Genomic DNA, 22436 nt, shown 5'->3' with positions numbered 1-22436 from the left:
GTGCCGGTAATAGCGATAGCCAAGATACTCAAATAACACGGACAGGCCGGTGCTTCCAGAAGAGCGTGGTTCGCTACGACGGTGAGAGACGGCTCAAGCTTCATGGCCAATGCTTGTCGTAGATAAGACAGGCGCATTAACCGAATGAGGCAGCTCGCAGGATTGGCGGCGAAAGGCCTTCGCAGGCTAACACTTAAGGCGAGACAGTGAGTTGTTTGGTAATGGCATGTGGTGATTAACGCTGCGGAAGAGCAGGAAGACCGTTGCTGATGAGGCTTGACGGAGGTGTGTAGAAGGTTTAGGCATGGTCGCTTGCGGTGACGGATGAGTGGCGTTTATGCACTAGTGCCTCTAAATGTCACTTTCTTTTCCAATTGCTGGGTCAATAAAAGTATTTCAGATTACATAACCACGTTCGGTTTGCTATGCTACTTAGGAACGTTACAATGACTGGCATCTTATTCGCGAACAAGCTTATGCGCGGAACTTCTCAGGCACGCTGTAAGACTGGTCCTGGGACAGCTCGAGAAGCTTGCCAAAGTCAGGGGTGCCATACCCGGTAACCGGGTCCCAGCCGACAGTCGCATTCCAGGATGCGTATGGCACGAGAGGTGCCTTCAGGCCCGAGTAAATCGACCTGCCAGTGCATCCAGTCGAGCCTCCGTCTTTGATATCTGTGAGTCCCTGGTAGCCCTTGCTGTAAATCCATGGGTTCAGGAAACCGAGCGCAGGTTGACCGGCGGCGAGACGGGCGTTGTTCAAGAGTGCAACGATGGAGGCAAAAACAGGTGCGGAAGCGCTAGTACCTCCCACCGAGATTTGGCGGCCTTTGTCAACGACACGGAAGCCTTGGCCTTGCGCAGCGACATCTGGGAAACCACGTCCATCAGGGTTGTACAAACCCTCCCACTGGCTACCGAGTTTCTCGAGATATGCACCAACAGCCACGTCCTGGTACGCGGGGCGCGCCCAGAGATCTGAAAAGCCGCCTGAGGAGAAGCCGACGGCACGCTCAGGCTCGACCTTGTAGGTGCCTCCAACCGAGGTGACGTAGGGGCAGGATGCAGGGAAGATGGGCAAAAAGCGAGTTGTGTTCTTGCCGTCGTTGGTCTGACAGGCTGAGCCAACACCCGTGTCTCCACTGCTGAAGATGACGGATACACCGCGGGTACCGAGCTGGCCAATAATATCGCACACCTTCTGAGCATATGTAGCGGGCACACTCTGCTCATCCTCGCCATAAGAGGTGGTAAGGACTTGTGGCAGCTCATTATCAGGAAGGCCAGCAATATAAGTAAAGAAGTCGAGGTACGGCTCATTGTCGTTGTTGGCTTCCGTTGGCTGATCAAGATCAGGTACCAGAATGCCACGACCAGCGGTGCTGTAGAAGATCGTTTCGATGTTGGGGTCTACCAGACCCGCTGTGTAGTCAATGTCAAGGTTGGCTTCGACACTGCTGTCAGTGGCATTCTGATCCAATGTACCGCCTGTCGCAATTGTTAGTAAGATCCGCGTCTCTAGGAGCAGTACACATACCGTTTACTGGGATAATGGAGAATTTGTTACTCGCATTGGGTGCGAACGTCGATACAAACTGGTTCAAGTCGGCGTAGCGTGCCAACTCTTCCAAGAAGCCGCTCACACCAAGCTTCACAGCACCTTTGGCGTCAATCTTGTAATCAGCAAAGTTGTACAAGTCCTTAAGACAAGCTGGGGTGATGGTAGTGTTGCAACTGGCATCGACTGCAGGAACTGAGAATGGGGCAGCCTCCTGTGTGAGCACATTACTGCGCTCTGCCTTGATTTGGCCAAAACGAGTCGTTGGCTCGATCAGGTCGATGTGGTCGCGAATCGATTTGGGCACAGAATAGCTTAGAGACCGGACCCTCTTCACGTCCCTACGGACCTCATTCTGGTAAGTCTTGAAAGTGGTGCTCAACATCAACTCGGCTCTCTCGACGGGGGCGTGGAAAGTGATCCATTCGCCGTCATTCTTGATGTCATCAGAGCTGACACCCGAAGCCTCTAGCCAGCTCAATACTGCTTTGGTGGATTCTGCGCGAGGCTTGATGAGGTCCTTGAGTTCATCGCGTTTGAGATGCTGCCCGTATCGAGCATGACTGGGATCCGAGATCTCCATGAGCGTTCGCTCCAGAATGTCGTTATCAGCCTGTAAGCAGTCAATACAACGAAGTTCTTGTGCACCCTTTCCCACGTGTGAAGGGTTCGGTTCTTGGAAAGCATTCCAAGATTATCGGTATGAGGAAGTAGCTTACCGAACGGACAGCAATACGGAAAGGAATCTTGCGATTGCCTGCTGGAGCGCCAATTGCAGTCCATCCTTGAGGTACCGAGCGCAGGTTCTCGACGTGGACTGTCTCACTCTCGATGTGCGAAGTCGGCTTGCAGTTGACGCTAGCTACGGCCAAAAGGCCAGCAACGAGTGAGTATTTCATGATGACGGATTGAGGGGATGCACGGAAAAGACGACACGCTGGACATGTTGAAGATATAGTGTTTACATGTACCCGGTCGTCCCGAATTGAGATAAACAAAGTCCCCGAATCAAGAAGGAGCAAGCAAGTGCCCAGAGAACCGGTTGTTTCACTGTGCCTGGGGTCTTTGTGCAAGGGACGATCTCCTCGTTACAAAATCCAAGCGAAACCGTGCGACGTGGTTGTGTGGGTCAAGGCACAGCTTGTGATTGGTGTGCCCCTGAAGATGCTTTAGCAGGCAAATTGTGGCGAGACATGGACACACCATCCGTGGAGAAGGTGATTGTGACCATGATCATTAAAACCACAGTGTGATCTGCACGCGAGGAGAATGTGTGGGATGTGTATGCCGCCGAGGCAGATCACATAATTTGGCGCTGGTAGAGGATGCTTGGGAAGCTTGGTGTTGCTTTGGAGGATGGGACTCAAGCCTCGGCGCAATGGCGACCTTCCCCACAAGGATGTCATCATGGATGCGCAAAGAGGACACGCCACCATGGCGCGTGCGCGCCTACAAAGCTCCAATCGAGCCAGGAGGATGCATAGCCTTTGTGTGTTCAGCCATCACATGTGGTGATGGTGTTCGCCCTGTTGTGTCTGCATGCTGTCAATACCTCTGCAGGGTGCTGGTGACTTGTGTGACACAGAATCCGGTGCCAGTCGTCGTCACGGCGGGCCTTGCATGCATGCAAGACTACATTGTCTCCTTAAATCTCGTATTGAAGGCGGCTGTTCTCGGATACTACTCAACTCTTCTCAGCAGCTTCCTCTACCAACCCTTTCGCATCGACGTTCTCTTGGTCAGCCTCTACTCTACCCTCAAAGCCGTTCTCGAGGATCTCGATCAGGTCATCGAGCTGCTTCACCACGAGATCCGTGTGCTGGTGCTCAGCAAGGTGCTTGTTAACGTCGTTGATAAGTAACACAGTAGCTGCACCGGCACGGAAGCCAGCGGTCATGTCATCGATGGAATCACCCACCATAATAAGACTATCACCACCGTCCTCGTGCATCCATTGCTTCGCGATGTGCAAAATACCGGCAGGGTCTGGTTTAGGCGGGCGGAACTCTCGTGTGATGACGGGACTGAACTTCGACGATGGCAGGAATGTGTTGAGGAGATGCTCCACAGGCGCGTCGAAATTGCGCGTGCAGATGCCCTTCTTCAGGCCACGTGAATCCAGATAATCCATCAGTTTGACCAGGCCAGCTTGCGGCTTCTGCTTCTTCATAGCAGCACGTTCAATGTCCCGGACCTTCTCTTGAGCTTCATTCTGTTCAGCATCCGGCAGGGAGTAGATGTGGTCCAGGATATCCGTGCCCTTGTCAATGCCGAGGGCCGATCTGGGGTTTGTTTAGCGATAACCGCCACCATGGACGAGCGCACACATACCGCATCTCACCGAACATGTAATTCTGTGGCAGGCATAGTGTTCCATCCACGTCAAAAACAATTCCCTTCAGTGTAGGCCGCGGATCACCCTCGGTCTTCTTCTCAGGCTTGAGCGGGGCGAATTTGCGAGGCCGTATGGGAGGTGTCATCGTTGCCAGCCTTCTCGTCCACAAACAGAGCGACTGTTTGCCCAGGGAGAAGAACCTGGGATGACTAGCAGCTCTTGTGATGATGGTATGCATGCTGTGTTGATGCAGGATCGCATTGCTACTCGCCAGAGTGGGTCCTGTAGTGCCTAGCGCGGGGTACGTCATCGATATCTGCTTGAAGCATTGATTAGACATGTAAAAGAGCTTTGCATCATCATCAAGCTCTCCTGCCTCCCTGTAATAGGTTTCAGTTGCCCTGCCTTAAATTAGCACACAGGAGGTGAAGGGTCAGAATGAGCTCTGTCCTCACTCACGAAACCGGAAACTTGACCTTTCCACGCTGAAGGAGACCAGAGTAGTACGAAAATACTTGCGTCCACTTGTCATTTCAGTCTCAAGCAATGAGCGGCGATCCACCGAACCGACGAGGTAGGATTGAGGAAGCCTCTTGTGTTGCTGGCCGAGAGTAAGGCTCAACTGTCTAGCTTCAGCACAAGCAAGGCCCGTAACCAGATAATGTGTTACTATGCTAATAACTCACATACAAGAGCGACAGCCTGTGATTCAGCTGACTGTCTGCTAGCTGGCCTTGGGTGCTCTCGCCTTCACCTGTCAAGTACAGCAAACGATTTGCGGGTAACAAGCAGTATCTCTCTACTACAGCACAACTCAATCCTGCATAAATTGAGGCGCATCCTACGAGATCGGGCCAGCAAATTGCGCCGAGGCGTTGGAAAGTGTTAACTACTAATCGCAGATCTGGGCAGGATGGGTTCATCGACAGCCTTTTCGATAGGTATTGCGGTTCATGAGTTCGAGAAAGCCAAGTTTGTGACCGACAGAGTTGTTCTTGATCGGCAAACTTGCGTTCTCTACGAAGATACCCAGACCGTGCCGGATCGTGAAAAGAAGTGTCAGTATCGATACAGCTTCTTCCAACGGCTTCGCAGTGCGTGTGGAGAGCGACAGGATGCAGAAAGATTACTCGAAGCTTTTGTGGGTATGGCTGACGGCTTGCACACATCCAAAGCCATTTGTTTCAACATCGCCGCTGACAAGCATGTTGATTTGGCCGACGCTAAGGATGAGCAAGATACTGACACACAAAGCGACCCGCTTTGCGACGTATCATCGAATCACGCTCTTTTGCATCCACTCAGTATTGCGCTTCTGGCTTACCACATGGGAGGGGCGGTCAACGCAGCCAATACCATCCACACGAATGAATGGAGGTCACGGACCATGGGAGCAGACGACATGCCTGACTTCTACCAAGAAGGTGATTTGGGCGACATCTTCGACGATTATAGAGTTTCGCTGGTATGGGAGAAGCACAACAGCGTGTGGATAAATCCATCCGGCACTCACACCGTGTTCCGAAAGGGGGCCAGTGTACCTCAGTCGCTGACGACGCTCTCAGCGGCTAGTAAAGGCGAACAGACTGGGCCGATCGTAGTTCTGTATGCGACCAGCAACGCAGCTCTGTGGTACGATTGCAAAGATACGACTGCTGTACGGCGCAGTATCAGTCTGGACTTTCATGTCAACACAATCACTGATCAGGACCCAGAGATCTTGTCTACACCTGATGTTAGTGTACACAAGATCAAGAATCCTACGCTCGCGCAGCTAGTCACCCGGTTTCCGGTCAAAGGTTACAATAAAACCTTTCACCGCCTGCTGTTCGCAGACGACTCGATTCAGAGAGCGCTTGACAAGTTGGCCTCGCTTGTCATACCACTACCGCTACCACAATCTCCATCCTCCAAAAATAATGTGCATCATCGGTACCGAGTCTGGTGGAAAAGCAACCTCGACAGCGTTTCGGCTGCACCCCGGCCCATGCCGAGTATCCCCATCTCTGGTGTCTATGACGACCTAACAGCATTCGTGAACTGTTTGAGCTTCAATGCTCATAGAGACATATATTTGGAGGTGGGTATGGACCTGTTACCACGATCACCGGCCGACGCGGATAGCGAGTATGCGTGGAGGTCTATCAGAGATCAACCAGGCCTGTATATCTTTCGAAAGCTCTTCGAGTATGAGCGACACCTAACGATGCCATACACAGGTGCCGACCTGCAGTCGACCATCCAAATCTGCAGAATTGGACGCTGGGTGAGGGATGTGTGCTCACAGCTCATCAGTGCGGGCTACACCGAAGGCTTCTCTCTTCTTTCTGCCATCGGATCACTGTCAGCATCTCTCGGCGACGCGATGAATGGCTTGAAACAGGCTGACGTGACTTTGGAGCCCTGGGTGACTGATATGGACTTGGACGCTTTCCGTGTGAAAAGTCTCTGTCTCTTCTGGTGCGCAGACTGGCTGGCTCGATATCTCATGAATCCACAAAAAGGGTCTATGATGGTTTATGAGTTCCAGGGGGGAGCAATGGTGAGTCTGAGAGAGGAGGCGGCGCAGACAGCGAGAGTGCTGCTAAGGAATTGGGTGGCGTGGTCACTTCTCGTGGACCGTCTGCCAAAAGGGGGCTTCACGGTCCAGATGCCAACCGACTTGAGGGTGTAAAAAGAGGCTCGAGTCAGACACCGCAAAATCTCCGCGAACGGAAGGATTCAACTCGTACGTCCAAAGCGGTGAACCGTTGTCTAGGTTTTCGGGACTGTGTACCCGACTACCTCCACAGTGCGCTCGGCTAACGGCTGGTGTAGACGGGTTGCGGCATCGTGACGAAACAGACAGAGACGTCGATAGATGAGCAATGATGCATGTCTGCAAATTGTGGTGGGTTCCGGCATGAGCTGTCCCGTAGCGGTGTCGCCAGTATGCACCTTCCTCTTCCAAGTTTGAGTTCAGTTTAGTTTCAACTGCTCGGCATGATCAGTCCCGCTTCGCTCCCGGCGCTATGTTTTGACATCTGTCGCCCTCCAAACCAGCACGATTAATGCGCGAACATTCCATCAATTAGAGGAGCGGCTACTTCTAGGACGTACCCCGTTTGCGCCGCGCCACACCGAAACCACCACACAAGCCACACGTCTAGACCCACAATTTCGCAATGTTTTGTTTCACCACTGCGCCTGCAAATTGGCATGACAAGGGTCCCACTGCCCGTTTGAGCGCAACCGGCACATGATCTCCCGCAAGAAAAGCTTGTCCTGCGTGCCAATTATCCAGCATTGTGGCTGCGTGGCGTCGTGCTTTCACGCGATAACTGCCCATCGCGACGATGTAGCTACAATGTCCCGTTTTTCTTTGTCGACACTACTGCGAAGCTACGGGTTCCACATAGGATTTCCCCGGGTCGGAGAAAAAAGATCGTGGGCTGTACGTTCTAGTTTTGCCGGCACTGGCGCCACACGCTCGAACCACTCATTTCCACAACGGCCCTTAATATGCTGTAGGAACAAGCTTGGCCAAGAACGACAAGCTTCATTTGGGTCCACTCCGTAAAGTGCTTCCGTGTGCTTCCTTGGTCCTTTGGTATGTGCGATGAGGGCTGCTATAAGTACCTCAGGTTGACGCCTCTTAACATCATCCAACCAGTCATTCATTCCATTCGCTCTTTCACATTCATTCGCTTCTTTACCAAGTCACTCATTCAATAACCACCAACAAAATGGTTGCCATCAAAGCCTCTCTCCTCCTCAGCGCTGGTGCGCTTGCTGCTGCTGTTCCTACGGGCCTGGAAGCTCGTGCCAGCTGCACATTCACTGACGCTGCCTCCGCCATCAAGGGCAAGGCTTCTTGCACTGCCATCGTGCTGAACAACATTGCTGTTCCCGCCGGTACCACCCTTGACCTTACCAAGCTCAAGTCTGGAACCACCGTCACCTTCCAGGGTACCACCAGCTTCGGCTACAAGGAGTGGGAGGGTCCTCTCATCTCTGTCTCCGGTACCAAGATCACCGTCAAGGGTGCTTCCGGCCACGTCATCGACGGTAACGGTGCTAAGTGGTGGGACGGCAAGGGTACCAACGGCGGCAAGACCAAGCCCAAGTTCTTCTACGCCCACTCCATGGAGCAGTCGACCATCTCCTACTTGAACGTCAAGAACACCCCTGTCCAGGGTTTCTCCATCAACGGTGCCACCGACCTCACCCTTGACCACATCACCATCGACAACACCGCTGGTGACAAGACCAACGGTGGCCACAACACCGATGCTTTCGACGTCGGCAGCTCCACTGGCATCACCATCTCCAACGCCAACATCAAGAACCAGGATGACTGCCTTGCCATCAACTCTGGCACCAACATTCACTTCGTTGGTGGTACCTGCAGCGGTGGCCACGGTCTGTCCATCGGCTCCGTTGGTGGCCGCAAGGACAACGTCGTCAAGGGCGTGGTGATTGAGAACTCCAAGATCATCAACTCTGACAACGGTGTCCGCATCAAGACCGTCTCTGGTGCCACTGGCTCCGTCAGCAACATCACCTACAAGGACATCACCCTCCAGAACATTGCCAAGTACGGTATTGTCATCCAGCAGGATTACGAGAACGGCTCCCCCACCGGCAAGCCCACCACCGGTGTCCCGATCACCGACCTCAAGGTCTCTGGTGTTACCGGCTCCGTTGCCTCCGGCGGTATCAACACCTACATCCTCTGCGGTAAGGGTTCTTGCTCCAACTGGAAGTGGTCCGGCAACAAGCCCACTGGCGGCTCCAAGAAGGCCACCTGCCAGAACATCCCCTCCGGCTCCGGCGCTGCTTGCTAAGCATCTCGCCCTGACCTCACACCCAGCTTCAGGAAAGCTGGATAATAGAAGCAGACCCATTTTGGTGGTTTGAGTCGACAATATTCTGCCTAGAGCCTCTAGATTTTTGTAAATACTTACGAATGCCATCTGCCTCTGATTGGCATCATTAAAACAAAAGCTTGCTCTTTTCGTGATATTCCCGCTCCTTTTTGAATTGTCATGTTATCAACTGTAGCCTGTAAGCCAATCAGTAACAACTCTTTACTCCAGATCTAGTCACTAGTACATACCCACCTCATCAGTAGTATATCGAGTTTGCAATACACTGTCCCGAAACACAGCATGATCACACTACCGTAACATGATGCCCAGCACTTCTGAAGCCCTGGCATCTACACGTTGTCATGCTCATTGTTCGTGTCAGTGCTTCCCTCCACTGCCTACTACAGTTCCTGAACAGAAGAACGCTGTCTGCCTCATACATCCCCATAGAATGTTTCCACGGAAATCGACGTGTCACAGCCAATTTCATAACAGAGCGACGTTGGTGTCGGAACCTTGCGGAATTCCATGTTTTCTAAATTAAGGTTCCTATTGCTATGGAATTCATGGATGAATTTGTTCGTAGTTGAGCCGCCAATAAATAGAAATTGATCGTCTGTAGCTACATGTTAGACGGTTACCAGACAAGAAAGTGATGTGATTGGCAACGGCATGCACATTTCGCGACTACGACAATTAACTTTGACTAACAAAACCTAATGGACACGACTGCACTTGTGTGAATGCCAAAGACCTCACACTCGCCAGCTATGTATACTTGATCAATCGAAGATGCATTTGAGTCTTATATAAAATCAGACATAGTGAGCCAGAGCCTAACGAACATTTTCAAAATAGAGTAACAGATGCACGCGAAACCGATAGTGCAAAGACATTGCTGACTGCCTTGAAGCTACAAAACATTTGACAGGATTGTTAAGAAGTACACTTGTGCGGGATTTGATGCCAACACGACATTCGCAGTGGAACGCCTGCTCTTCTACCGCACACATACACACCTGCAACATGACCAAGATCATCGATAGAAGCTTCACGGATGGCATTAACAGCGCCTATCAAGTCTATGACGAGGATCGCCTCGTAGAATGTCAGAAAGAAATCATAGAACTCCTAGAAGACGACGCCATACTATGATACTATCGCATGAAGGCGCTCATACTGTTGGGATCAATCTTAGGTGATTGGGAAAAGGCGAACACGTGCTGCGTCAACGCATGGGCGCTGTTGCTTTTTTGTCAGCACACTGAGTGATTCCATCCGGAAAACACAGTAAATAAAGAACGGTGTGATGGAGAAACGTAATTCTAACATAGTATAGCTGCATGTTCGTAGATCCGCCATAGACCGTGATATTGCCTCTATAGCGCCTTGAAATTCTCTTGCTATCTTCTAAACTCTAGATTCTACTGCTTCTTGCCCGCAGCCAACAGCTTCGCCTGCGCCTTCCTCTTCTTCTCAATCTGCCCATACGCAGCCTCAGCACCAATACCACCGAACACCAGCCCAACACCAACCCATTGCATGCCCGTCACTGCGTGGCCGAACAAAAACACACTCGTCAGCATCGTCAACATCTTCCTGGTGACTGTCACCGTCACGAGGAGAAGCGAGCTGAAGTGCGCCAGCGTGGTGTAGATGAAGATCTGCCCGACCGCACCGCACGCCGCGAAACCAAGCACGTCCCAGCCGACAGAGGGGTATGCGGTTACGAAAGCCAGTGCGTCGGCGAGCTCGCCGTTGCCCTTGGGCGACAGGCCGATGTAGGCGCCAATGGGTGTGCCGGCCAGGTAGGGCGAGATGATCAGGTAGCCGGTTGTGAGCGCGGTGGACATGATGTTCATGGCGCACATCATCTGGGGTCCGCTGAAGCCCTTGAATTTCGTGAAGATGTTGTCCTGGACCGTGTTCGTGAGGCCGTCGAACAGGAGGTTGATGCCGAGCAGGAAGAGACCGAGTGTCTTCGACGCGTCTGCGCTGACGCTCTTCTTCGCGGCTTTCTTGGCGGTCGAAGGGTTGTAGAGTGTGAACATGGACACGCCAAGAGTGACGCATACAATCACCGCGTACTTGTACAGGGGGTATCTCTTCTGGAACAGTGTGATGTGAAGGGCCATGACGGGTAGGAGCTTGCAGCTCTTGGCCAAAGTGAATGTGACATAGTCGATGTGTTTCAGACTGGCGTAGCCGAAAGGCGATGCGAGAGACGAAGTGATTGCGACGAGGAGCAACGGGAATAGAATCTGCTTTGAAGGGAAGACAGGCGGTACGCGGCGAGCGCCAGTGGTCTTGTTGCGTGGAGCGGAGAGAAAGAGGTAGATGAGACCTGTGATGGCGGCGAATGCAGACTGGACTGTGTTAAGGAACACCGGGTACGTGAAGCGCGCGTTTGAGGGGCCGTGAAGGGTCGTTGTCAGACGTTCCTGGAGATAGGCCCAGCTCAGGCTGGCTCTTTGTCAGCTTCTATCCAAGTATCGACACAGGACAGCGCGCAATAACTCACAAGCTAGCATAGATGCCTCCAACGCAGGTAATCAGCAGCACGTAACCTCCCTTCTTCTCCTCCGCAGGGTTGCGCGCGGCCAAGTCCACCTGCTCCTCAATCTTCTTCTCGATGGAGTGAACTGCATCGGATAGCTGGTGCGAATGCCCATTGGCCTGCTTCTTTGCCTCGGAGGCTGAGCGCTTCACGGGTGCCGCCATGGTGAGCTCGAAATCGACGGGCGCAATCGGTCTTATCGGGTGGAGAGGTTTAGTGCGTTGCGTTGTTTTACGGTCAACGTAAGGAGTGTGTCGCGCTTTCGTATGCGCAGGAAGCTCACGATAACAGCAGAGAATGAGATGCAAGGAGTGACAAGTGGCCTTGGGTCGGTGAATTGGTGACGTTTAAACATCTAATCTCAAAGGTGGCATCAATTAGCTCCGGGTGCGCTAACGCACGTGGAACCCTTTGGTCCTAAATTTACCGTCGGAACCTCGGAACGCCTCGTTCGGAACGAGCTGCTGTCAGCATCAGCCATGTTTGCAAGGCTGCGCACCCCACTTCAGCGCAAGGTACGCGCGCAACAGGAGTAACACAGCACTGCAACGGCCTCTCTTGGGCGTGCGCCTGCCGTGAAACATCTGGTCACTACTCTCATCAGTGCGCACGCAGACGGCTCAGCATCATCAAGGGAGTTCACGCTTGCATCGACATTGCGCCGCTCCCGCTGAACGCGACAAGTCAGGGAAGTGTGGCGGTGGCTTTCTGCACCTCCTCGAATTGTCCCAACCAACAGTGACGTGTCTCACGTCTTCCACCATTGCTTTCGAAATTTGCTGGCGCCGAAACGAACGCTGAGCATCACAGCGTATCATACAATTGTTAAAGAAATATTTGATGAAGCCCCACTCCGTAGGCCGAGACGTTTTTTTCGCGTTGACGTGCAGCTTTTCCCCCAGCTTTCAGCCTTTTCCACGTCAAGTGGGTCCCCACGGGAACCTGGCGACAGGCGGTATGCTAGCTTCTTCAGACGGAACCTGGATTGTTCGATTCTGCCCGAAAACAAGGGCAGCCGCAAGACGTGCAAATGCCGTCTGTAAAGGACAGCGTACTGAGCACAATGAAGTTCAAAGTGAAGACGGCCCCCTATGATCTGCTCGTCCCAAGGATGAGGCCTCGCCTCCTATGCCGCGAGATGAGCTCTTGTCTAGTGCGGTGAGGTTCGGCATGCTTGCCACATGATTGACCGCCAGCGTGTGCATGTTTAGACGAATGGTACATGCAAGCCCGACTGATCTCCGGAACAGTGACTTGCAGGTCTCTGCTGGGCTAACCCATTTCTAGCTGGTTTGAAGTCACTCTTAAGTCGGGAGGCATCCCACTTTCCTTGCGTCCCTACTTTTGCAAAGTTCACAGTCTCGCATCTACTCTTAACCCTTCCTGCTCCCGCCAAAAATCCCGGGCAAGCCGCCATACACACTCTCTCCCGAGGCACACAAGGAGACACACCATGGCCTCCGTCCAAACCCAGACAATGTCTGCCCCCCACACGTTCACAACCGTGCTACGCGGGCACAGCACCACACCAATCCAAAAACCCAGCACACGCTCCACGCGAGCCTCCAAGCCGTTGCTGGCCTACAGCCCCAACATCGCCCCCGCGCACCCCGACATCAACATGACCCTGCTCCGGAACAAGCTCATCCTCACGTGCCGGAATTACATTGCCAAGCCCCTTCTGCACGAAGCTGTAGCGGACGGGATCTGGTCCTCAGCATCGCGGTGGATCACACCCGCCTCACAAGTCGCCAGCAAGTACGGGAAGCGGAAGAGATACTACGTGCTGCACACCGACACATTCACGTTTCAGCCCGTCAGTTCCGCATGGGAGGCGCGGATCGTGGCGGACAGCGCACCGATCGACGCAGGGAACGGCGTCGTCATCTTTGTCAAGGAGCGGAAAGAGTGGGCTGCGTTTATGCGTGGCTACAGAAGACAAGGGAAGCGTGGCGCAGGCCAGCTTCTCAAGGAGAAGCAGCAAAGTGTCGAGCGGGGCTGGAAAGACGAGTGGAAGAGGAAGTGTGGGCTAGGCGGTGAGGGCGAGTCGCCGGGGAAGGGAAACGCGAAGAGGGAGGTCAATGCGGGGCCAATGTGGGTACTTGTCAAGAGCGCCGTTGGTAGGATCGTAAAGGGCGAGGCCTAGGGACAACGGTTCTGCTTTTCTTACCGGGACGAGCTGTATGTTCGCAGCGCGGGCCTGGCTTTTGCACTGGGCAGGTAATTTGCATGGTCGGCGTTATTCAGGATTCGCCGGCGGTTTTCGAGGCGAGGCTACGATCTTACGACACAACTGCATAAGCGAGCTTGCCACAGCCGCCATTGGGCAAACAGGGGCAAGCATCATCAATACATAGACAAACAATTCAGAATACATATCAGACACATCCACGCACAATGTCAAAGATCTGTGATCCATTTCTCACTCCATTACGATTCTACATTAGGTATATAACCAACAAAAGGATCTGCTGCGCCGATGGCGCCTACAGATGCGTAGATAGAGCTGGAGGGGTAGATACTGTTGGTATTGTATTCGCGATTATCGGTAGGTAAGGAGGGTGGGCGGGGGACGGATGATAGAGTGTGACCGGGCTTGACGAAGTGAGGTAAGGTGCAGCGGGTGCCGTCTGAGCGATCCTTCGTGCTTCGCTGTTGTTGTTCCTCTTCGCCAACCCCATCCAAAACAAAACAGGACGCCCTCTCTGCCTCGACTCGTAGGCAGATGTGCTGTCCGGATATCAAAGCCATAAGTCATCACATCGTGAAGTGCTCAAATGGCACTTATCGACAATAACGGTCCTGGAAAGAAAAAGGAAATAATGACCCGAACATCCATGGTATCCATCAGCAAAGAACAGGAAAAGGGCAAGCACACCCATACTTTTCGTCTGACGTACGCTTTCCCGAGGTCACACGTCAGGTGCGAGGCTCAGCAATTCGAACCGGCAGAGACGTGAAGAATGTCGGTCAAGATCTCTAGTCCTGAGCCTGGCTGCGGCGCATCTTCTCAGCCTCGAGGTTCTCGTACAGAAGGTAAAGCGCCTTCTCGTTGGCACTAGCACTACCAGTGATTGTGAACATGCGCTCGCCGGTGTCATCGTGGGGGGCCTTGGCAATGGAGATGCGCGCGCCAGAAGTCTTGCGGATCTCGCTGATCTTGCTGCCGCCACGACCGATAATGCAGCCAACCATGTCGGAAGGAATGCTGATGTTCTGCGTCTGCAGCTCTTCTCCATCTTCAGTGTGGGTCGGGGGTGGGGGTCGGTTTGCGGCGTCGGAACCGGAGCGGCGCTGGAACGTCGACGGGGGCGAATCGCTGAAATCGGCACCGTGACCAGTGCGGTTGTACGAACGTCCAGAGCTAAGGCCTGTCGTGGCACCACCGTTGTTGGTCGTGAGGGGTCCAGCACCAGGCTGGACTCTCACAGCGGGGTTGTAGAGTACAGTGCCGTAGCCGCGCTCGTGATCATCGATCAGGCACTTGCCAATCTCCCAGATAGCCTTCTCGATACCTGACGGCGAGCCCTGAACTTCGACAATGCGCTCGGTAGACTGAGGAAGCATCTCTTTCTGAGCAACCATGCGAACACCAGAAGCATCCTGAATCTGCTTAATCTTCAGGCCTTGGCGACCAATGATGGTTCCCATCTGGTTGTGTGAGATGAGGAGGCGAATTGCTGTAAAGGTCAGCTTGCATTCGAATATCACACAGCGCAACGCCATGTGCGCACAGGGTGTATACTTACGGTGAGTGCCGTCACTGCGAATGACACCGCCCATGCCCATGGCCGGCGCACCCTCAAGCAGGCCCTTGGCGACGAGACCGTACGCCTTGGAAATGCCAGACAGACTGCCAGTGACGGAGAGGACGCGATCGTGAACACCTTGAACGACCTTGCTGACACCGGCGCGCACGCCAGTCTCGTCGCGCAGGTCAGCCACGTTCTTGCCCGCCTTGCCAATAATGACACCAGCTTCCTTGGAAGAAACTATGGCGCGGAGAGTGAGCTGCGACTCAGCATACTCTTGCTCGGTGCGAGGGGTCGCATCAGCTGCCTCGCCATCTACGTTCAAGCGCTCAAGCTGGTCGTTGATCGCATTGGCATTGCCAGCGGAGTTCTGGGAGTCTTCGGCGGACATGTTGTGTGGATGGCCTAGAAAGATCTGTCGCTTTTGTCAGTACTGGTGGGGCGACGAGGCGAATCATGCAATGCATACCGAAGAAAGATTTACAGATCGCGAATAGCCTGAGGTATTGCGCGCGTCGGAAACCGTTCGTGTGTACTGTCGCGCCAAGCGTCAGTGGTTGTTGACGTGTGGTGGTAAGGTTGATGGAGCTACCTACAGGCGAATGCGGAAGTGGCGGGGAAGAGGCCGGTGCAACAGCGAGCGGGTGAGAGATGGAGGAAGATGGAGGGAGATGGAGGGCGGAAGAGAGAGGGTGTTGGGGTGGTGAAGAGGAGAGGGAGGAGGAGCGCGAGTTGTCGAACGAAGGCGAGCAGACGGTCGAGTGAGGTGACAGGGTGACGCAGCTAGAGCGGGCAATTATTTGGGGACAGGTCTGAGGTTAGCTCTTAGCGAGAGGAGGCGCCTTGCCACAGAGGTGGAAGGAATGCGACTGCGAGCAAGAGCTTCCGACTTGATTCTGAGACACCCGATTGCGTGCATGCAAGAGCCCGTTCGTCTGGGAGCGACAGACAATCGCAATGTGCAGTGGGCACGATCACGGGCGTGAATTGCTGCGACTTGGTGCAAACGCGCCCCGTCCACCTCAGAGCGACCCCGCAGGCTGTGCACGGCCAGCGAAACGGCGGCTCAACAGCCATCACGTACCCATGCGCGGCAGTACCAGGGCAGAAAAGGCATGGACGGTGCGTCACGATTGGATGCTCAACCGCTGGTTCCTCCGATTGGTGTAAATGAATTGTATGGCGAGTCATGCTAAGGGCTGAAAAGGATGCGTGAAAGATTCCACTATGAAGACTCATGGACGAATCGCTCCTGCGTGTTGCATGTACCCATGCTCAGTATCGCTGCATCCCACCCAACAATTGCCTCATACTCCTATCACTGCCTCAACACCTCCCAATGCACCGCACCTTGAAGTCGAATACACGTTGTCGGCCTAATCACTTCTGCGCCTCGAAGACAACCTTTTGCACCTTCATCTTATCGAAGATGTCGTAGCCTTCAACAGCCTCACTCAGGGGCATGATCTTGTCGGCCATGAATCTGCAGTAGTCAGTATTGAACGACGGCTTCTCCAGAATCCACATACCCGAGCTTGTCTTGGTGCCTCTCCAGACTCTCGAGGGCTTCGGCGAAGATGCTTCTGACGGGGCATCGGCCCATTTGTACCCTCAGGTTCTTGCCGTACGCCTCGTTGCCAGTCCAGGGTATCTCAGCATTGTGGACACCGACACTCGAGATGACGCCCCAGGGTCTCAGCAGCTCAAAACCCATCCTCAATGCAGGTGCAAGACCGACAACCTCAATAACAATATCGGCACCTCTTCCATCAGTGAGTTCTTTGACGCGCTTGTCCAGGCCTTCGCGATCGGTTTGGAAGTTCCATGGTTCAGCACCGAGAGATTTGGCCAGCTCGAGACGGGACGGTACGGAATCTACAGCGAGAATGTGCTTTGGTTTGTAGTCGGTAATGTTGCAAAGAGCACATAGAGCTACCGGGCCACAGCCAATAAGAACCACAACACTGTCCTTGATCTCCTCGGGTGTCGAGTGTTTGAATCCGTTCTTGGCTGCGAACATACCTGTGGGAAAGATGTCGGCCATTAGGACAAGGGCTTCGTCCTTGATCATAGGCGGCGCCTTCATAACGGAGCCATCGGCTGTTGGAACGCGAACATATTGTGCTTGTGCACCATCTAAGACGGTTGAGCCAAGCAGCAAGGACTTTTTGCACCGTGAGGAGAATCCATGTTGGCAATAGAAGCATTCTCCACAAGACGTTGTGAATGGCGAGACGACTCGATCACCAACTTTGACTGACTTGACTGCTGAGCCAACCTCGTGGACATGTCCAGTGAACTCGTGTCCCATGACAAAGCCAGTGCCAGAGGGTTGGTGACCTCGGAAGACATGCAATTCGCTATTTGATGACTCGGATTAGGGAAAGGTTGAAGATGAGAGCCCATAATCAGCTTACCTGCCACACAGCGCTGTCTTTGAGGTGTTAGCATGGTTTTCATATATGATGGACTAACGCACCTTGTCAACTTTAACAATGATATCACTGTCGTCCTTGATCTGAGGAATTGGACGGTCTTCAACGGAGACATTTCCCGGTCCGTTGAAAACAACTGCTTTCATAGTGCCGGTCGACATGTTGTCTGGTAATCAATGTGTGGATGACGAGTTTGTGGTGCAAAAGTAACACACGGTGCTTGGACGAAGGGAAGGACCCAAAGACACGCAACGTAGGCTACGCGAGCTAAAGTGGATTTTCTACTAAGTACGCCCTGCGTTCCGGGTTCTGACGACACCGGCCAAACAGCTCGTGATGGAACGAGCTCGGCCCCGCCGAGGTTGGAATCTACCCCGCAGGCAGCCGCATGGTAGTAGGCTGCATACGGAAGACCGGTTTCCTTACAAACTTGCTGATACACAGTCTCTGCAACGCGAAAAGGCCCCGAAAGACTGCTGATATCCAGTCAATTGTTGGGGCAGACTGACAGTATGCAATCACATACGAGGCAGATCCTTCTCTTGACCTTGCCCTCATACCAAGCATCGCCGTGAACGATGACTCCGGAAGTGAACCCTCGGCCTCTTGTGCGTAATCCAATACTCAAACTCCGTAGAAATGCAATAGCAGGATGGCGTGCATCAAATCGTTTGCGCCACCTCATGTCACAGTGCAGAGCAGCTCTGCTTCTAGGATAAACTTCCCCTCCTTGTACTTCTCACTGGCCTCGTATGCCTTGTCGTATTTCCAACCCACCGTCTCCTTGCACTGTCGGCAATGAATGTCGCGTACGACGTGCCGGCCGGTGGTCATGTTGCGCTCGTTAGGCTCCGACTCGGTGATGTTGACGACGCTGTCGAACAGGTATGCCTTGCCGTGCTGGCCGCGAAAGTTCTGCGACCTGTTAGCTGGTGCTTCTGGATGTCTGTCCCAGCACTGACTCTGCTCAGGATGTCATCGTGGTTCGAGAGATGCGTCTTGCAGTTCTTGCAACCGTAGATGCGCGATGAGTTGAGGTAAATGTTGTATGATAGACCCATGGTGGTAGTTGCTAGGAGTCAACAGAAACTTGTTATTTCCAACAAGGTAGTAGAAGACAAGAAGCGGTTGTTGCCTGCCGGGTAGTGGGCCTGGGTACAGGATGCACGGGATGCGGAACGCGGCAAGCCTGTATGCAAGGACGTATGACACGAGTAAAACCTGCGTACTGGCAGTGGATCAAAGCAGGGCAAGGACAACTGAAAACGCCCTGTTAGTTGGAGCGCGTCCGCAGACTCTGGCTGTGAATGTCGGAGAAGAGCTCTGCTGACCGGACTGGCAGAGCAAAAGCTCACGGGCAGCGGGATTTTACAATCAGAGCGACTAGAACATATGATTTGCGTCTGAGTGGAGGCGAGCTCAGTCTACGGATGCGTGAGTGGTAAGTTGGAGGCGGACTCTTGAGTGCGAACTGCGCTGGTGCGGAGAGCTGGCACGTGCTCGATGACGGAACCCCCGGCGCGTGAACAGCTGCTGGCCGTTGGAGACCCTGGTGAGCTACTCGTGAGCCGAGCAGATATTCAAACCATTAATGGCAAGGGTTAGAACCGTTTCTTGGGGCCTGGGAATCCTGTAATGTGCTGGAACCTGAGGGTCTCGGGTACGCTTGCCTTGAAATGGATGAAAGATTACTCTGTTCGGAATTTACGCCTATGCTGTCTTGAAGAACATTGCTGCACAAATGGTCTGCCCTGAAGCCGCCAAGCGCTGTGTAGGATGCAGTGGGTCTCTTGTCGCTGCGCACCAGCCTGGCCAACAGCGTCAAAGAAGTAACACGTTGCATGCTCTAATGACGACCTGCGCCAGCTCGCACTGGTGTGTAATCCAGCAGGCTGGTAGCAGGTAGAAAGCACAACGCAAACGTGAACCTGTGGAGTGAAGATCTCGCATCAGAGCCACGCATGTTGCTGCTGGCAACGCGCTGAGACTGCAAATCCCAACCCCTTCGAGCCGTGGATTGGTCAGAGCAGCAGAGCCCACTTTGCTCCGCGGCTGCTCATGGCTCAGGCCAGCTGTTTGACAGCGGCTGTTGTGAGCATGAGTGCTTCTGGTTGACAGGAAACGTCAAGAGAGCGCGAGCAACGGGTAACAAGGAAGACCCTTGAAGCCCCCAGAGCAGAAGTGGAAGCCGCACCATTGCATGCTGAACACAATCAGACTTGAATGAGCGGCAAGCAGCGAAATGCGCCTTCTGGCGATTTTTGATTGGTGTTGCTCAGAGCCACTGTCTTGAGCTCCAGCCATCTTTTTCTGGGGCTTGTCGCTGTCAAAGTTGTAAATGTTTCGCACCGATCGAAGCTTCTGGAAGGCATTCCTCAACTAGTACAACACGTTCGACCAAAGTTCAGCAGCGGAGACTAAAATTCAGTTACACCAGGCTTCCCGAGATCGCCTCTCATGGTTCTTCCTTCCCTCTTTAACAGGTCGCCGTCAAAGAAGTCCAAAGACGCCACCCCGGCTCTCGCCCACCGAACCTCGTCAACGCCCAACTTGCAAGGCACCCCTCCAGTCTCGCCGGACAAAAAATCGCACTCCCGCGTCAAGGAGCGGGAACGCACTAGCAGCAGCCGGCGCTCCTCCACATTCTCGTCGAAGCGCTCGTCCAAGTACGACCCCGACACCCACCCACTAAATTTGTCCCCGGAAGAGCGGCAGCGCTTGTCCTTCTCAGCCATGTCAGCCATGGATGTTGACCGCGACTCATCCTCGCCCGCACCGTCCAGCCCCGCTGCAGAGATCCCCGGTGGCTTTCCCAGGACGAATGGCACAAATGGCGACCACGAGAGCCGTCCTGCTCCTCCGCCACACCGATACACAAAAAGCCCGCCGCCGAACAGCGGCAATTACGCTGCCACGCCCGAGGCTGCCACTCCGCCTGCGGAGATGCCCACCATAGACGCCGAGGAGTACAAGGCTGCGGGCAACAAGTTCTTCAAGATTAAGGACTACCCTGCAGCCATCAAGGAATATTCCAAGGGTAGGTGACTCTTCTTCGTTTTGTTGGAGGCATCAGCAACCCCTCCGATAAGCCGCGCCTTTCATTCGAAATTCGACTGACAGACACCAGCAATCGAGGCTGACCCCAAGAATGCCACCTACTACTCCAACCGCGCAGCCGCCTACATCTCCGCCAACCGTTTCGCCGAGGCGCTGGGGGACTGCAAGACCGCCGACGAACTGGACCCAAACAACATGAAGATCAAGCTGCGACTGGGCCGTGTGCTCACCAGCCTGGGACGGCCAGACGAAGCGCTCCAGGTCTACCACTCGATCAATGCTACAGCGAAGGATATGCAGCCTGCGTTGACCATGAAGAAGAACATCGACATGGCTGACCAGACCTCAAAGGACGGCGGTGGTGGCTCGATGGTCATCTACGCCCTCAACGAGGCTGAGAAGGGCCTCGGCAGTGGTGTCGATCGCCCACGGAAATGGCAGCTCCTGCGCGGTGAGGCTCATCTGCGCATGGGCAACGTCAATGCTTTGGGAGAGGCTCAGAATGTTGCCATGTCGATGCTGCGAAACAACAACCAAGACCCAGATGCGCTCGTGCTCAGAGGCCGCGTCCTGTACGCCCAAGGCGAGAACGATAAGGCGATCCAGCACTTCAGGCAGGCACTGAGCTGCGATCCTGACTTCAAGGATGCTGTCAAGAACCTTCGCATGGTGCAAAAACTCGAACGCATGAAGGAGGAGGGCAACACTGCCTTCAAGGGCGGTCGATTCCAGGCAGCCATTGACACATACGGCAAGGCTCTTGAAGTCGACCCGACAAACAAGTTCACAAACTCAAAGATCCTGCAGAACCGTGCCCTATGCCACTCCCGTCAGAAGAGCTGGTCGGCCGCGATTGCCGACTGCGACAAGGCTCTTGAGCTGGACCCGAGTTACACAAAGGCGCGTAAGACAAGAGCGAAGGCACTGGGCGAGTCTGGCAATTGGCAGGAGGCTGTCCGTGATCTGAAGGCAATCCAGGAGGAGAACCCGGCCGAGCCCGGCATTGCTAAAGACATCCGCAACGCTGAGCTGGAGGAGAAGAAGGCTCAGAGGAAGGACTACTACAAGATTCTCGGCATTGAGAAGGACGCCACAGAACAGCAGATCAAGAAGGCTTACCGCAAGCTCGCCATTGTACACCACCCCGACAAGAACCCAGGTGACGAGGAGGCTGCCGAGAGGTTCAAGGAGATCCAGGAGGCGCACGAGACTCTCAGCGACGAACAGTATGTTCTTTCTATCTTATCATCTGGTACACATCAGCTAACACGACCAGGAAACGTGAACGATACGACTCTGGCGCTGACCTCGTGGATCCTTCCGATATGTTCGGTGGCGGCGGAATGGGGGGTGGTATGGGCGGAATGGGCGGTGGCATCGACCCCGAGATTCTCATGCAGATGTTTGGAGGCGGTATGGGAGGCGGACGTGGCGGCGGTGGCGGTGGTTTCCACTTCCAGGGCGGCGGCGGCGGCAACCCCTTCGGCGGCGCTGGTATGGGTGGTGGCATGCCTGGCGGCGGTCGCAGGGGCCAGCAAGGAGGGTTTCCAGGCGGCTTTTCGTTTTAAAGGGAACCTGCCTGAGCACACTTCCAGCTCGGCATCGATCCTCGTTCCTCGACAAACGGCCCACGGCAGCCACCCCAGTAACGTCCCGCACGATCCACGATCTACTTCACGAGCGCATCTATTGGCTTGGTTTACTTCCTTCGTGTCTATACCACACATTTGGTTCTACGCATGGCGTTGGGTAAGGGAAGCGCGAGCTGCAGGCGCTAGTAGAAACATAGACTGCATTGGCCACATTCTTATGGTGGTCACCTCCAGCATTGCAAGGAGTACTGCTTCAGCCTTGCCATCCAAGGCTCTGTACAGTCGTTGCAGTTCATATTCC

At 54.0% G+C, this 22436-nt stretch overlaps 10 protein-coding genes across 10 annotated transcripts; 4 read left to right on the top strand and 6 right to left on the bottom strand.

Moving 5' to 3' along the window:
- Positions 1-407: 407 nt before the first annotated feature.
- Positions 408-2695, bottom strand: C7974DRAFT_173923 (tripeptidyl-peptidase-like protein). Its single transcript, XM_046136203.1, has 3 exons — positions 2277-2695; positions 1537-2170; positions 408-1487 (listed from the first exon to the last, which is right to left on the bottom strand). Exons 1-3 carry the CDS (start codon positions 2454-2456, stop codon positions 475-477), a joined length of 1827 nt encoding a protein of 608 aa, XP_045998306.1. The 5' UTR covers positions 2457-2695; the 3' UTR covers positions 408-474.
- A 546-nt stretch (positions 2696-3241) lies between these two features.
- Positions 3242-4130, bottom strand: C7974DRAFT_309509 (HAD-like domain-containing protein; the record flags this gene model as incomplete). The annotated part of the gene is made up of 2 exons (XM_046138224.1): positions 3242-3839; positions 3889-4130. 2 exons carry the CDS (start codon positions 4128-4130, stop codon positions 3242-3244), a joined length of 840 nt encoding a protein of 279 aa, XP_045998305.1.
- A 675-nt stretch (positions 4131-4805) lies between these two features.
- On the top strand, positions 4806-6566 carry C7974DRAFT_309785 (uncharacterized protein; the record flags this gene model as incomplete). The annotated part of the gene is made up of 1 exon (XM_046138237.1): positions 4806-6566. The coding sequence occupies one exon, from the start codon at positions 4806-4808 to the stop codon at positions 6564-6566; it is 1761 nt and encodes a 586-aa protein (XP_045998304.1).
- A 1051-nt stretch (positions 6567-7617) lies between these two features.
- On the top strand, positions 7618-8718 carry C7974DRAFT_412519 (polygalacturonase; the record flags this gene model as incomplete). Its single annotated transcript, XM_046143655.1, has 1 exon — positions 7618-8718. One exon carries the CDS (start codon positions 7618-7620, stop codon positions 8716-8718), a length of 1101 nt encoding a protein of 366 aa, XP_045998303.1.
- A 1330-nt stretch (positions 8719-10048) lies between these two features.
- On the bottom strand, positions 10049-11638 carry C7974DRAFT_392938 (UDP-Glc/Gal endoplasmic reticulum nucleotide sugar transporter-like protein). Its single transcript, XM_046141730.1, has 2 exons — positions 11264-11638; positions 10049-11205 (listed from the first exon to the last, which is right to left on the bottom strand). The coding sequence occupies exons 1-2, from the start codon at positions 11461-11463 to the stop codon at positions 10167-10169; spliced, it is 1239 nt and encodes a 412-aa protein (XP_045998302.1). The 5' UTR covers positions 11464-11638; the 3' UTR covers positions 10049-10166.
- A 762-nt stretch (positions 11639-12400) lies between these two features.
- C7974DRAFT_173772 (uncharacterized protein) lies at positions 12401-13587 on the top strand. Its single transcript, XM_046136202.1, has 2 exons — positions 12401-12517; positions 12587-13587. The coding sequence occupies exon 2, from the start codon at positions 12753-12755 to the stop codon at positions 13443-13445; it is 693 nt and encodes a 230-aa protein (XP_045998301.1). The 5' UTR covers positions 12401-12517; positions 12587-12752; the 3' UTR covers positions 13446-13587.
- Positions 13588-14164: 577 nt separating this feature from the next.
- Positions 14165-15621, bottom strand: C7974DRAFT_173736 (poly-binding protein 4). The gene is made up of 3 exons (XM_046136201.1): positions 15521-15621; positions 15049-15466; positions 14165-14979 (listed from the first exon to the last, which is right to left on the bottom strand). The coding sequence occupies exons 2-3, from the start codon at positions 15440-15442 to the stop codon at positions 14279-14281; spliced, it is 1095 nt and encodes a 364-aa protein (XP_045998300.1). The 5' UTR covers positions 15443-15466; positions 15521-15621; the 3' UTR covers positions 14165-14278.
- A 396-nt stretch (positions 15622-16017) lies between these two features.
- Positions 16018-17722, bottom strand: C7974DRAFT_392931 (chaperonin 10-like protein). Its single transcript, XM_046141729.1, has 4 exons — positions 17531-17722; positions 17469-17485; positions 16581-17411; positions 16018-16534 (listed from the first exon to the last, which is right to left on the bottom strand). Exons 1-4 carry the CDS (start codon positions 17645-17647, stop codon positions 16432-16434), a joined length of 1068 nt encoding a protein of 355 aa, XP_045998299.1. The 5' UTR covers positions 17648-17722; the 3' UTR covers positions 16018-16431.
- Positions 17723-18167: 445 nt separating this feature from the next.
- Positions 18168-18547, bottom strand: C7974DRAFT_308962 (yippee zinc-binding protein; the record flags this gene model as incomplete). Its single annotated transcript, XM_046138197.1, has 2 exons — positions 18168-18401; positions 18449-18547. The coding sequence occupies 2 exons, from the start codon at positions 18545-18547 to the stop codon at positions 18168-18170; spliced, it is 333 nt and encodes a 110-aa protein (XP_045998298.1).
- Positions 18548-19668: 1121 nt separating this feature from the next.
- On the top strand, positions 19669-22335 carry C7974DRAFT_173645 (uncharacterized protein). Its single transcript, XM_046136200.1, has 3 exons — positions 19669-20523; positions 20614-21769; positions 21820-22335. Exons 1-3 carry the CDS (start codon positions 19944-19946, stop codon positions 22109-22111), a joined length of 2028 nt encoding a protein of 675 aa, XP_045998297.1. The 5' UTR covers positions 19669-19943; the 3' UTR covers positions 22112-22335.
- The last annotated feature ends 101 nt before the right edge of the window (positions 22336-22436 follow it).

Source organism: Boeremia exigua (genome assembly GCF_020726555.1).
Source record: "Boeremia exigua strain MPI-SDFR-AT-0100 chromosome Unknown C7974scaffold_5, whole genome shotgun sequence".
Taxonomy (NCBI): domain Eukaryota; kingdom Fungi; phylum Ascomycota; class Dothideomycetes; order Pleosporales; family Didymellaceae; genus Boeremia; species Boeremia exigua.
The sequence above is the reverse complement of the archived record's forward strand: the minus strand, read 5'-3'. Positions and strand labels throughout refer to the sequence as shown.